The sequence below is a fragment of the Lupinus angustifolius genome, chromosome LG17, assembly GCF_001865875.1.
Source record: "Lupinus angustifolius cultivar Tanjil chromosome LG17, LupAngTanjil_v1.0, whole genome shotgun sequence".
NCBI lineage: Eukaryota > Viridiplantae > Streptophyta > Magnoliopsida > Fabales > Fabaceae > Lupinus > Lupinus angustifolius.
Genome location: NC_032025.1, coordinates 20,153,401 through 20,168,432, shown reverse-complemented (window position 1 = coordinate 20,168,432; position 15,032 = coordinate 20,153,401). Strand labels below are relative to the sequence as shown.

The 15,032-nt window shown below is 32.9% G+C and overlaps 1 protein-coding gene across 1 annotated transcript; it reads left to right on the top strand.

Moving 5' to 3' along the window:
* Nucleotides 4,705–9,547, top strand: LOC109331884 (cysteine-rich receptor-like protein kinase 3). The gene is made up of 9 exons (XM_019566652.1): nucleotides 4,705–4,746; nucleotides 4,802–5,180; nucleotides 6,411–6,799; nucleotides 7,742–7,855; nucleotides 7,941–8,080; nucleotides 8,226–8,436; nucleotides 8,527–8,761; nucleotides 8,960–9,104; nucleotides 9,212–9,547. Exons 2-9 carry the CDS (start codon nucleotides 4,807–4,809, stop codon nucleotides 9,530–9,532), a joined length of 1,929 nt encoding a protein of 642 aa, XP_019422197.1. The 5' UTR covers nucleotides 4,705–4,746; nucleotides 4,802–4,806; the 3' UTR covers nucleotides 9,533–9,547.

Here is a 15,032-nt window from a genome sequence, read left to right as displayed (position 1 = left end):
GTTAAGATCCTGAAGAAGCCTTGCTAAGAGTGACTCGATGAGTAAATAATACTTACTGATAGAGTCAGAGGTGATTTTATAAAGAAAGAATATTGGATAGTGTTGACTAGATAGAGCCCAAGTTGGGGTGAATAAAGACACTTGTTGTGTGTGAATCTTTTGACCCTTCTAATTCATTTATCTATTTGATATGATATAAACTATGGAACTAACAATGACATAATTAATTCTGTTCAAAAGCTTGCTTTAAAAACTTAGTTTGTTGTCTCTGTGAGTCTGATTGCTAAATATACATTTTTACAAGTCATTTCAACTTATCAAAATGTTTTCAAACACAATTCTACCCCTTTGTGTGTAATTGACTATAAAAGATTCTAAAATGAATTTGTTTGAAGAAAGAAATATATTGTAAGTATGTGGAAGAGGAAAGAATGAAGGAAAATGTTGCAAGTCAAAGGTTAACTACCCACTTTGAGGGGTTCATCTTGGTGGAGAGAATTAGGGAACCTTAGTCAACCTAGAGAAGAGATCAGTTGTGGTTGAGTGAGTGTGGTTTTCGACTTTTCGTTGCTCTTTAGGATTTGGTTCTTCTATTAAGTTCTGGACATATTTATGGGTGAGGGAAGATACTCTTAATAACTCCTTTGCAAGATTGTTTTAGGTAGCTTTAGATAAAGATACCATGGTCAACTCCATGGGAGATTGGTGTGAAGGGGTATGAACTTGGAATATTACTTGGAGAAGGAGCTTGTTGGATTGGGAGGAAGATGAGTTTGAAGCTCTTTTAAAAGGCCTTTATGACTATTTGCCTAAACAAGATAATGATGTAGTTAGATTTAGATTCATGACAAAGGTGAGCAATAATCAGTAAGAAATGCATATTAAGTTTTGCATTAGGAGGAAGGAAGCCGAGAACATGATTTCTTGAAGAAGGTTTGAGCAAATTGTTTTGGATGGAGTTCCAACTAAAGTGAATCTAGCTAAGAGAGAAGTCTTAGGAGCATAAGATCTTCAAAGTTGTGCTCTATGTGGTGAGTTGGAGAATCTACTAACCACTTATTTTTCTCTTGTTCAAATCATATTTGGTTTGGCAATCGTTATATTCTATATTTGATCTTATCTCCATTATCCATAATGATGTTAAGACTCGTTTCTCAATTCATGAGAACATGGTTTGGATGGAGAGCAAGAAAAAAATTGTAGGTGACTCTTTGGTTTGTTACTATTTGCAATCTTTGGATTATTAAGAATAAAATTATCTTTGAAGACTTAGCTTCAACCTTGAGGAGACTTTGGATATTATTTTTTCATTCTCTTATGTAGAATGAGTGTGACATCCATCAAATTGTCTATTACTTTGTTAATTCATGAATGTAGTGAATATGAGTACTACTTGTTCTCCTAATTTTTATTATATTTTTTCTAATAAATTATATTGCTGATAGAAAAAAACCACCCAGTTTGAGAGAAAAATAGAATTGAAACCTTTCTAAGTGAAAAAGGAACCTTTCCAAAATAAAAACGTTGTGAATATATTCTCTGTTTTTTAAGGTTTCTGACGTAATCCTTATAAATTTCTTACGCTGCTTTTTGCATCCATCATGATATCTACTATGTCTTGGTGATAAAGAAAAGAGTTGAAGGAGCTAAGGTTATACTTTTTGTGCTTTTTAAATGTGTTAGTATGTAATATTTTCTTTGAAATTTCTTCCAAATATTACTCTAGAGATCTTTAAATCCGTTATAAAATACTCTTCCAACATGGCAAAGTCATGCTGTGTTGACTATGTCATGATAATGATTCTACAATATGTTCACGAGTGAGTTTTCTTTCACACACTCTCTCTTGTATACTTATTAGCATGACTTTTGTACTACTAAATATATATTTTCACCTTTTAGATTAAAAAACTTATATATTTTGGATATATGTATATCTCTCACAATAAATATTGTTCTTACAAATTAAATATTTAATTTTTTTGTCATCATGATTTTACACTGCTAGACCAATACTTTCATAGAATGACCAACAGAATAGCCCAAATTTTCTTAAGTTGATGATTGACTCTAGAGGATAAAAACAAAGGACGGCCCATTGTAATGCCTATGCTTGATTTTTTTTCCACTTTCTCCAATAGTCACTAAGAGAAAATCTATGGTTTTGATATGATCATATCCATTTAATTGACTTCAAAATTTGACTCGGTGAGCTCTTCTTGGATTAGTCCTTCTTTGGTTGGCCCATTACGACGATTGTGTTATCAACAATCATAAAAGTTTATTATACTAATTTGTCCATTAATACTCTATTAGTTGTGAAGTCTAGAGATTGCTTTGCAAAATAGTGGTGACTATTGTAAAAGGTGTGTGGGCAAGCTTTCCTATATCCTTGAATGTAAGAAGTGAAGTTAGGTATGATTCTAGAAATAAGAAAATTTGAAAATGAGTAATTTTAGAATTTTGTTTTAACTTTCAATTTGACCCGATCATAATTGAATTTACGTACCATTGTGTTTATCATGTGTAAGATCGAATTTGAGTTTAACAATTAGATCCAAATGATATTTAGGATTAGATAAGGAATAAACATGACCTAGTCTAATTTGTCACATAGTCACTAATAATTTCTATTTGATATGTTTATTCAATTGTATACATAATGACATTTGTTTAATACAAAGTAGATAATATATTTTGCTACCATGATCTATCTACTTATTTCTAATTGTGTTTTTTAATAGCTATTTAGAATACTCTTTTGCAAATGATTTATCATTACAATATATACACGATTAACAAAATATATAGATATAATTTGATATATAAAATTATATATATAATAATAATAAGTAAAGTTAAAATATTTTATCTAAAACAATATATTATAATTAATTGGGTATGAAGTCATGTTCAGATTCAAGAATTAACTTAATCGATATTTAAGGTCAGATAAATAATAAATCTTAGGATAGCAGGACCGAACCCTATTCGTTCACTCAGTTTGGTCCGATCATGATCGAGCTCGAATAAGATCGGTCTCATCGAGTCTAGGGTCGAGTTTGAGTTTAAAAACTAAAACCGACCAATATTTAGGGTTGGGTAGGGGATAAGCATGACCCGACCTAAACTCGTCCCATGGTTACTCACTCATCGTATTTATATGTGTCTCTATTTAATTATGTACAAAGTAATGACATGTCTTTGATAAAAAATATCATTATTTCTCTAATTTTTATCATATATACGATTAACAATATATATAGATATATCATTTCATATATAAAATTAAATATCCATAATAATAAATAATATTGAGAGACTTTTTCTAAAAGAGATATACATTACATTTAATTAGGTCTAGGTTAAGGCTCAAATGTTGACTCAAACGATATTTAGAGTCAGGTTAACTTCGGGTCTAATATGACTCTAAATTCAAAAAATGACTCGATCAATATTTATGGTCGAGTAAGAGACCCTTACGTGACCCATGCTCAACCGTACCCATCATAAATAACTAGTAACACATCTTCTATTCAAAAAAGTGTTACTTTCTTTGATTAGCGAGAAAAATATTTTACCATTAAATTTTAACGATGATAAAATGCCTACCATTTGTCGAAGGCCACGAGCACATGAGAAATTACTACAATTCACTCTCCGTGTGGGTCCTTCCCTCCTGCAATACTTGAAGACCGAAGCACTTACTCTTTTGACTCTAAAAATGACAGGCTTTGTTTATACAACTTCCACAGCCATCCAACAAGGGAATGACACGTACGCAAATGGTCCCACTATCTTGTCCTAGGTTGTGTCACCTACATGTAAGTATAGCATGACCAAAATCTAAATGTTCCTTCCGTTGACTTCATTGCCATTCACTCGCTTTCTTTTTGCTTCAAAGTTGCAACGATCCTTCCAAATAAAAAACAAAACAATGACCCTTCATTGACATCAAATAAAACACCATTATTTTAAGTTTAAATAAATCATAACTAGGTTTGCTTTACCTTCAAGTTTTGTTCAATTATTTTTATATCCATTTTTACAATCATTTATTTACAATTTGATGTTATAACTATGTTTAATAAGTATAATATTTATGCAAAAATAATAACTACTATAGAAAAGTAAAGTGTCTTGATCATGAAAATCTTTTTAAATGATATCTTTGAGTAAAAACTAAATAATCACTATTTTAATTAGAAATACTCTTATTTACTTACCATTATTATTATCGGGCTTACCTACTATTATTATTATTAATAATGTATACAGACAGTTCGTGCCTGTCGGTGAATACTTTGTGATACTACATATTCAATTTTTATATATTTTATTTTTATGAATTAAAATGTATTTGTTGTGTTCGGTGTATTTTATATTATACTTTTTGTGTTTATGATAATGTTAAATTCAAGGTGAGATATGTGGTTAATTAATGTATTGGTGGTAGTTGCTTAGGATTATATAGTTTTTTTGTAAAAATTAAATAATGTTAATGGCAATATAGGAAATGAAAATTACATTTCAAGTGGCTTTATATATAGTATAGATAATTTGGCAATTGAATAATGAGTTTAAAATCTATAAATTATTATTATTATAAAATATTTTATATTATTAGTCTATCAACTATTATTGATTTGTATGGCTTATATTTAAAAATATACAAATAATAGATGATTTGATGATACTATTACATATTATTTTCTCAAATTCCAAACCCCATTTTTTATGTGCTTATGATATTCAAGCAACAAAGCAACCATAAAAAAAGAAAAAGAAAATAGTATTCCACCTTCAATGGCTTCTTCATCTCTTTTGCTTCTCTTCCTTTGTTCCCTTGCAACTATTGCAGTTTCTGACCCAAGAGCCACAAAAGCAGCTTTATTATGCACCAACAGAACTGCACCTATGCTTCACCGTGATGTTTTCATATCAAGTTTTTTAGCTTCCATGGATGCACTAACTCCTCTTATTTCATCACAAAGATATGGTGCAGTTGTTAATGGCACTGGAAACAACACTGTCTATGCTTTTAGTGAGTGTTTCAAAGATCTTTCTCAATCAGATTGTGATCTTTGTCTTGCACAAAGCAAGACTCAAATACTTAGTTGTCTTCCCTTTCAGAAAGGTACTCGTGGTGGAAGACTCTTCTTTGATGGCTGTTATCTCAGGTTGGAATGTTTTCACTTTCTTCAATATCTTTTTGTATAGTTAGGTTTATATATGGTAATCTTCATTAGATGAGATGAGAATAGTAACCAAACACTAGTGAAGATGTAAATAAAGATGGGTTCACAAGGAAAAGTTATTCATTTATTCCTAGTACAAATTTTCCTTCTTTGATTCCAAGTTTGCAAAAGGGTATATTAAGAGTGTTTTGGTAATACCAAGTTGGCTTATAAGATAGAAATTTATTTTATTTGATAAAACAGAAGCCAATATTGACATTTGGTAAATAGGCTTATCACAATAAGGTAGGAGCTTATAACCTTTGAAGGTCTTAAATTTGAGTTAGTCAGTGTTTTAAATTATGGTTGCGGTCATAATTGCAGTCATTGTGGCTGTTGCAATACGGATTGCTGTGATTCCCGTAGTAGCGGTGAGCGAAATGGGAGCAGGCTAAACCGTGAAAACGGGGTTGTGGGAGAGCTATACAAGCGTCGTGCTGCAAGGTGAAACAGCCATTGCAGTTTGAATTATTTTGTGAGTAAAAAAATATTTTTGAGATCAATGCGGTCTATGTGGCCCGCGGTTGCGGCCCAAATGCGATCCGATGCGGTTGCGCCGTTGCGTTACGGTCTTATGCGACGACATCATTGTGATTCGGTATCACACCACAAATGCGGTGTGATGCAATTGTAGCGGTTACCACAACCACAATATTGCGGCCGCATTATGTGATGCAGTCCGCAATTTGAATCACTGGAGTCGGCAATCACAACAAGGACCACAATTGTGAGTGCAGTTTCCCACAATAGTATACAATTTTGGTTAATACAACTACAACATGGATCACAATTAAAACTTTGCTTATATTTGATAACTTGTGATAGTTTATTGCTTCATAAGTTAGAGGCATATGCTATTTTACATTACACTAACTAGCTTATAAATTAATCTTACCACACATTTATGAATTAATCAGCTAGATCATAAGTTGTCAACTAGCTTATGGGTCATGTAGAGTCCAAACATTGTTTAAGGAATAAAAAATGAAAACTTTGCACAAAAAATGATCTTTTGAATTTTTAATATGTTGAACCTACCATTTTCTTATGCAAAATTTGTATCTTGAATTTCTTAACCAATGTCTTAAGAACACTACTGTTTAACCTTCTGTAATAACTACACATGTGTATTTGGGCTCCTTTTAATTCTCTGTAGATGGGTCTCTGTCTCAGGTATGATGACTATAACTTCTTCAATGAGAGTCTAAGTGATCAAGACACAACTGTGTGTAACACCAGTGATTTTAAGGGTAATAGGAATGTTTATGGAGACAATGCTTTGGAGTTAGTGAGAAATTTGAGTGTGTTAGCACCAAGAAATGATGGGTTCTTTGTAGGGTCTGTGAATATAAGGAATGTAAGTGTTTATGGGTTGGCACAGTGTTGGAAAATTGTGAATGGAAGTGCCTGCATGAATTGTTTGGAAGATGCTGTTACAAAGATTGGTTCTTGTGTTCCAAGAGATGAAGGGAGAGCATTGAATGCTGGTTGTTACTTGAGATATTCGAACCAAAAGTTCTATAACAATTCAACCAATGATTCACCTGCCGGAGGAAATCGTGGTGAGCTAGTCCTTTTTTTCTATGAACCTTCCCTTATTTCTCTGTTTTTCTATCTGGTTCTTGTTTAATTTTATTTTATGATATTGATTTTTATCTCTTATGATTTGGATTTAGGAGGAAATTAGGAATGAATGCATAAGAAGGTTTTAAATTGCAGTCCATAGTTTCAATTTTGGCTGCAGTGTTATGGTTTTGAGTCTCTTTGCAACCTCATCGCAATCTCATTTGAACCCGCACTTTCAGACGATTTTGCGATAAATGCAACGTAACTGCAATCATAACCACAGTTTAAAACCATTTGGAGAAAGTTGATGTAGAACCTATCGCACTCTCACCTTAGATTATTTGGACATGTTTGAAGAAGACATTTGATATAGGAAGATTAGATCACATTCAATATAGCGCAAATGTATAATAGTCAAAGGTGGAAGGAGACCAAGAAAAAAGTATATAGGTGAAATGAAACCACTGAAAAGGATTTGGTTTTAAATGGTTTGTCCATAGATGTGACTTATTCTAGGACATTTCGACATCGTCTAATCCATGTAAGTGATCCTGCTTAGCAGGAAAATATTTCGTTGTCGTAGTTGATTTTTAGGCCATTGACCCTCCCATCCTAATTAGTATTTCTCTAGTTTGGAAATGAATTTAAGATGCATATTTGATTTGAATATCTCATATAGGCCATATAGCCATTAGAACTCTAATATATCAAATAGTCAATGTTTAAGCATGTATCTAGTATTTACTTTTGTTTTGCAAGTGATATTCAAAGGAAACATTTGATTCTTTTGAGCACTTTTATGTGGAAGTTTTTCCCTTATGATGTGTTTGTCATGGAATTTTACCTATTGAAATCTGATAATAGGCATGTTGTGAAAATTACACAAAAATCACTTTTCTTATAAAGCATATCATTAAAGCTGTGTTACTGTATGTTAGGACATCAAAAGCTAGCTATAATCCTGGCTGCTGCTTCTACCGCCGTGGCGCTTCTGGTGGTTGTTGCAACAGTTGTTTTCTTCGTAAAGAAGAATGTATTGAAGAAGAGAAGAGGTATCAATTGTTTGACATTTCAAACTAGGATATATTGTCCAAACTCCAAGTACTTAAAATTTCTGTCATGTTTTTCTTACCTCAGAAAAAAGACAATTTGGTGTACTTTTGGATAGAGTGAGCAAGTCCAAGCTAAATATGCCATATGAAATTCTTGAAAAAGCATCAAACTACTTCAATGAGGCCAATAAGCTAGGACAAGGGGGATCAGGTTCTGTTTATAAAGTAACTTCCGATCTTATGCCTTATTATGTTATCCGGCGACTAAATTGATGTGTAAAGATTGCTTACATCTACCCCACTAAATGGGAGCCTCGTGTACTGGGCTGCCCTTTTAGATTGCTTAACTATATTGATTTTTTTTGTACAGGGAGTTCTTCCGGATGGAAATACCGTAGCAATTAAAAGGCTTAGCTTTATCACAACACAATGGGCAGATCATTTCTTCAATGAAGTCAATTTGATCAATGGAATTCATCACAAAAATCTTGTAAAGCTTTTGGGTTGCAGCATTACAGGACCTGAAAGCCTTCTTGTTTATGAATATGTACCTAATCAGAGCCTCCACGATCACCTTTCTGGTTTGTTTCTTTATATCCGATATCTGCTCTATAAGAAATTTCATTTCTATATACTACTTAGTTACTCTTGTCGCATTCGAATCGGTTCAGTCAGAAGGATTTCTCAACCATTGACTTGGGAAGTGAGGCATAAGATCATCTTAGGGGTTGCAGAGGGCATGGCCTATCTTCATGAGGATTCACCTGTGAGAATCATTCATAGGGATATAAAATTAAGCAACATTATGCTTGATGAGGACTTCACACCCAAGATTGCCGATTTTGGACTCGCTAGATTATTTCCAGAAGACAAGTCCCACATTAGCACAGCCATTGCTGGCACATTGTAAGTGCTTCACTTTTTATATCATCTTATTCTTATGTAGCTAGAGATCAATGTGTTCTGTATATGACACAAGTGTAGGATATATCCTGCATAAGCCTTGGGCTATAAGAGCCTACAACCAAAATCGTTATCTTACCAGTATCCAATACGTATCGTATCAGACACTTCACTATTCTTATATTTAATGTTCATATTTAGGGGTTATATGGCTCCGGAGTATATAGTTCGTGGTCAGTTGTCCGAGAAAGCAGATGTTTACAGCTTCGGAGTTCTAGTTGTCGAAATCGTATCTGGCAAAAGAAACAGTACCTTTGTTTTAAATTCATCCTCTATCCTACAAATGGTAACTGTTATAATCCGAAACTATTACATTCGATGCTTGTTTAACAAGAAAAGTTTTGTTACAGTTTTAAGGCTAATGATCATTTTCCTCTGCTTCTTTTGTACAAGGCTTGGAGCCTCTATGGATCAAATAGGCTATCCGACATCGTTGATCCGGCCCTAGAGGGTAATTTTCGTCGAGAGGAAGCATGCGGATTGCTTCAAATAGGGTTGCTTTGTGCACAAGCATCTGCAGAGCTGAGACCATCAATGTCAGTAGTTGTTAAAATGATTAATGGCAATCATGAAATTCCTCAACCAACTCAACCACCATTTCTTCATTCGGTTAGTTCAGATCTAAGCAAATCTAGATATAATAATTTTCAACCTGGATCAAACACACCCTCTTCAGGGGACAACATGACTGAAAGTTTAATAGAGCCAAGATGAGTTACTTCCACTACAGAATATCTATGGTTTCAATTAGAAGCATGACATCAATGTTAAGAAATTTGAGCTGGATATCAATCCGGGATAGGTCTCGTATTCGGTTTAATTGACTAAAGTATTCGGTCAGACAAGATGATGTCATATATAATTGTATATAAATACAAAATTTTATATAATTATATTGAGATAACATCTTTCCATCTGTTTTGGACCAAAATAAAACAAAATATTATAGTAGTATTTCGCTTTTTTTTCTTTCTAATTTTAAGTGAACCGTCTGGTTGACTTGAGTTACTCCAATTTAACTAGGTTTGACACAGTTGAACCGAAATTTCCCCGTTTAATTAGTCCAACCCCTTATTCAGTTAATACTAAAAATTAAAATTATTTTGAAGTTCTGTCAGTGATGGGACCATTTAATTATAGTCCAACATCTAGAATGATATGATCTATGCAAAATTAATATATGATCTATGCAAAACTAATACTAAATGCTTTTATACCATTTGAGTTCTCTTTAAAACTGTGGACTTGATTAACCCTTATAAAAATTGGACTGTGTTGTATGAATGGTTACTGAACTTGGGTGCTCCCTTGTTAGTTCAAGAATAAAAAGGAAGTTCGTTTCCATGGTTTTGAAGAAGAATAAAGGTTAATAGAGAGTTTTAGACTCATATTACGAGTATATTTCATAGCTCCCAAAATATTTTTATTCCTTTCATTATCCTCCAAAAACCAACATACCTTAGAAGAATAGGTTATGGAATTAAACAAGAAAAACCTTGTATCGTAAAATAATATTTTAAAGTGTTAAATGTTAGAAATTGTGTAATTTTAATAAGAATGTCTTAGGACACTTATTAAAACCATGCTTAAAATTGTCCCTAATCTTGTTTGCCACCCTCTTAACTATACCAACCAACCCAAACTTTTTTACATTAATGTTATTAAAGTTGGACCACAGAAAAATAAGAACAACTAGGTTTAACACAATCTAATTAGATGATGTCAAAATAACTCATTTCAACTTTAGTCTCCATTTTAAATAAACATTTGAGAGCAAAAATGAAAAAAAATATATAGCAAAAGGAGGTGATAGGAAATACATAACACTTAATAAGGTTTCTTGAAGATTAAAAATGCAAATTGACAAACACAACTATACCTATCAAAACAGTTGTTAGTTTAGAAAAATAACAATTTTAAATTTGTCTTAGGTTTAGATATACATTCAGTCATGTTTCTATTTCTAGGCTTGGGACACCTATAGAAAAAAAAACAGTTGCTATTAAAATAATACTTCACTTTAGAAAATAAAAATGTATTTCAAAATATTTGTTCACGTAAAAAATGAGAGACAAGAATAAAGTTGAAAGAGTAAAACAAGAACCATATATTATTTTTCTAAATTTGAATAAGATTATTTGCATTTCTTTATTTTCTAGATACTTATTTGAAAAAAGTGACCTTAATCTTGGAGTAAAAATTGTGAGCATAAGGGACCAAAGTTGTCCTACGCCTTTATATGATATGTGGAAAGTGGATGACAACATTTATAATGAATACACTTATGACTTCCTTGGCAATAATCTAAAGTAAAACTTTTAGAAATGTTGTATTACAAGGGACCCAAAACTTCATTTCCAATTGGAATCAACTCAATCACACTTCACATTTTCGATCAACAGAAAAATAATGTACAAACAAATTGCTTGATGCTTAAGCAACACATGAGCTAAGTTGGCCTGAGCATGGAAGCCATTGTGGCCCATTGTCTAGCTGAGAAGATCAGACCCATTCTGGTGAACATGACCGAGAAGATTGGATTTGGTGCGGTGTGCCTTCAATTATGACTGAGGCTTGCAAGGGGACATGGTGCGCCAAGGCCTAAACACTAACTGAGGCTGACGATAGGACTTAGTGGGCCAAGGCTTAGACTCTGGCCGAGGCTGGCGATAAGACTTGGTGCACTAAGTCTTGGATTATGACCGAGGCCTATGTTCCTTGGTGCAACATCTTGATTGCTTGGTCTGCTGGAACACTCTACATCATGACCAATGTTGTGGGAACATCTTGCACCAATAAGTTGGCAATTGTTTGATCCTTGATATCCATGATTGTCAACCTGTCATGATGAGTCAAATTATCAGAATTCATTATGTTTAACATCCCCCCACAAGCTGGAAAATGTATATCACACAATCCAAGATTTGATACATTATCAATGAAGATTCCAGGGGACTATGCCTTGGTAAATATATCAGCAATCTGTTGATTGCTAGGAATTGGTAAAAGGTGCATTACACCATCTATCACCTTTTCTCTAATGGAATGACAATCCATTTCAATATGCTTAGTCCTTTCATGAAAAACAGGGTTAACAACTATGTGTAAGGCTGATTGGCTGTCACAATACAAAACAACATGACACATATGAGTTTATTGCAGATCATCAAGTAGGTGTAAGAGCCATTGAGCCACACAACCTGTAAGAGCCAAAGCTCTATATTCTGCTTCTGCAGAAGATCTAGAGACTGTTCTTTGTCTCTTACTTTTCCAACATATCAGGGAATCTCCAAGGAAGAAACAAAACCTTGTCACCGATCTTCTTGTATCAAGACAAGAAGCCCAATCAAAATCACCATACCCCTGTAAAATAGTGTTATTTTTAGAAGGAAAAAGTAAACCCTTCCATAGAGCATCCTTGATATATCTCAGAATTCTTAAGGCAACTTTAAAATGTTCCAAAGTTGGAGTGGCCAAAAATTGGCTCAAGTGCCCTACGATAAAAGATATATCAGGCCTAGTATGAGTTAAGTAAACCAACCTATCAATTAATCTTCTATATGAGGTAACATTAGAATATAACATACCAGAGGTGTTGTGAAGTTTAGCATTGCTATCTATAGAATTGGAGCAAGGTTTATTGGCTAAGAGCCCTTAATGTTGAAGTAAATCAAGAGCATATCTTTTTTGGCACAAACTAATTCATTCCTTATTTCTAGCAACTTCAATTCCAAGGAAATATTTAAGCACTCCTAAACCCTTGATACTAAATTTCTTATCAAGTGAACCTTTAATACTTTTTATTTCATTGAGATTGTCTCCTACAATAACAAGATCATCTATATACACAAGAATAACAATATAGCTACTAGTATTGATTTTGGTGAAAATGGAATAGTCTACCCTTGATTGAATATAACTAGATTGAACTAAAACAGTAGTAAGTTTGACCTTTCATTGCCTACTTGCTTATTTCAATCTATATAATGATTTTTCTAGCTTGCAACCAAATTCCTATTAGGTATTTCTAGGCCAAGTAGAGGTTTCATGTAGACTTGTTCAATTAAGTCACCATGTAGGAAAGTTGTGTTAACATCCAATTGATGTAAGTGTCATCCTTTCATGGATGCAAGGGCTATGATAACTCTAATGGCAAAACAAAGCATCAATTGATGCTCTGATTCTATCTTAAAAATGGTACCTCCATGGATGCATAAACTTGCAAAACAAGACAAAGATATGAAAGTAGAGAATGATGGAAAGACTTGATAAGAGAAGAACTTATTTCATGGATTGATTAACGAAATACAAAGAGTAAACTATTTATATCAAACTAACCTAATTGTATATCTTGTTTGAGCAATATTGTACTGTCTCTTGTTGGGTTGATGTTTGCTTTTGCAATGCATTATCTTCTCAAAAATATGATAAGATCGAAAGATCATTTCACATCTCAAATTATCTAAATATGCCCAACCCCTTAAGCTTGAAAGGTTCTCTCATTACATAGCTAGGCAAATGGGGTTCAAAGATAAGAGAAGTTGTCCACATTTATGTAAATTGGCTTATGAATATATAAGGAAATTTGAGGGATGTGAAGATGACATATTCTTTCAGAATAGACCAGAAGCGAATTCCCTATTTGAGAACTTGTGGAGGAGTTTGAGATTTATTAGACAATAAATAGATACGTTCATAACGTGAATAATCATCAATGAAGGTAATGAAATATTTTTTCTTATTGAAAGAATTAACATCAAAAGGTCCACAAATATATGTGTATGATTTCGAAAAGCTTGGTGCTTCTTGTGGCTCCTTTCTTTGTGTGTTCTGTTTGTTTGCCTTTAATACAATCCACACAAATATTCATATCGGTAAAATCTAAATCTGGAAGGATTTCATTCTTTACTGATCATTTCATTCTTTCTTTGGAAATATGTCCCAAACTTTTATACCACAAGTAAGCAGAAGGTTCATAAATTAAGTCACACTTAATTCCAACGTTATGATGCAAGGTTAAAAATGTTTCATAAAAAAAATTATCAAGATTTATTTAACTTATATAATCCATCACATAATATATCATTGCCATTTAAATGAGTATATTTGTACAAACTGAAACATTCATTACCAAATTTAAAAGAGTATCCAACAACATGAAGTTTAGATAAAGAAACCAAATTCCTAGATATATTAGATACATAAAGGGTTTCAAATAAATCTAAATGATATTCGGTGTTAAGGATTAAATGATAAGTCCCGACTACTTCCACTAGAACCTTCACTCTATTTCCCATAAAAACAAATTTTTTATTTGGTCTTGTAGTTCGGGTCATAATGAATTCATAGTATTAGAAACATGAGCAGTACATCCAGATTCAATCCACCAAATATTACAATGAGCTTTTGCTAAGTTTGATTCAAAACATACATAAGCACTAGGCTTACCTTTCTTTCAAACCAACCTTTGTGTTTTGGACAATCCTTTTGAAAATATCCAATCTTTCTACAGAAATGATATCTGTAATCATGATGTTCATTCTTATAGATTTGAGAAGGACTCATTAATCTTTAAGAGTCCATTCCCTTTTCTTGTCATGTTTCTTACTGATTTTCTTTCTAGCTCCTTGATGATTAACATAATTGATGGAATGATTTCCTTGGCTCCTCATTCTGATTTCCTCTTGAACTAACATACTATGCAATTCATGCATTTTCCGTTTATCTTTCATGGTGTTATAGCTCATTTGGAAAGGATCATATTCGGAGGGTAATGAATTTAGTATAAATTGCACAATGAAGTTTTCATCCACATTCATTCCTAATGTCTTAAGTCTTGCTGCATTGTTTGTCATTTCAATGATATGCTCATGCATAGTATGAGAACCATCAAATTTCATGGTGGTCAATGTACTCATTAGTGTCACAATAAGAGACTTGTCAGCAGTTTGGGAGCGCTCTTCCACAAACTTTAGCATTTATTTAGCACTTTCAATTTTAGAAAGATCTGACTTAATGTTGTCAACAATACTCAATTTGCATATACATTAAACCCATTATGTTTCATCTTTCCCAATTCATATAATGAACTTTATGTTCTTCAGTGCTTATATTAGTAATAACACTTGACTTATCTTCTCTACGTGATAAATCCAAATCCATTACCCCAAGGTAAAATTGGACTTGTTCACTCCATTCAGAGAAGTTAAGTCCA

Coding starts and splice junctions, on each gene's coding strand:
- LOC109331884 (XM_019566652.1), top strand. CDS start 4,807: ATGGCTTCTTCATCTCTTTTGCTTCTCTTCCTTTGTTCCCTTGCAACT. Junction 5,181..6,410: donor TTTGATGGCTGTTATCTCAG/GTTGGAATGTTT, acceptor TCTCTGTCTCAG/GTATGATGACTATAACTTCT. Junction 8,762..8,959: donor ACAGCCATTGCTGGCACATT/GTAAGTGCTTCA, acceptor GTTCATATTTAG/GGGTTATATGGCTCCGGAGT.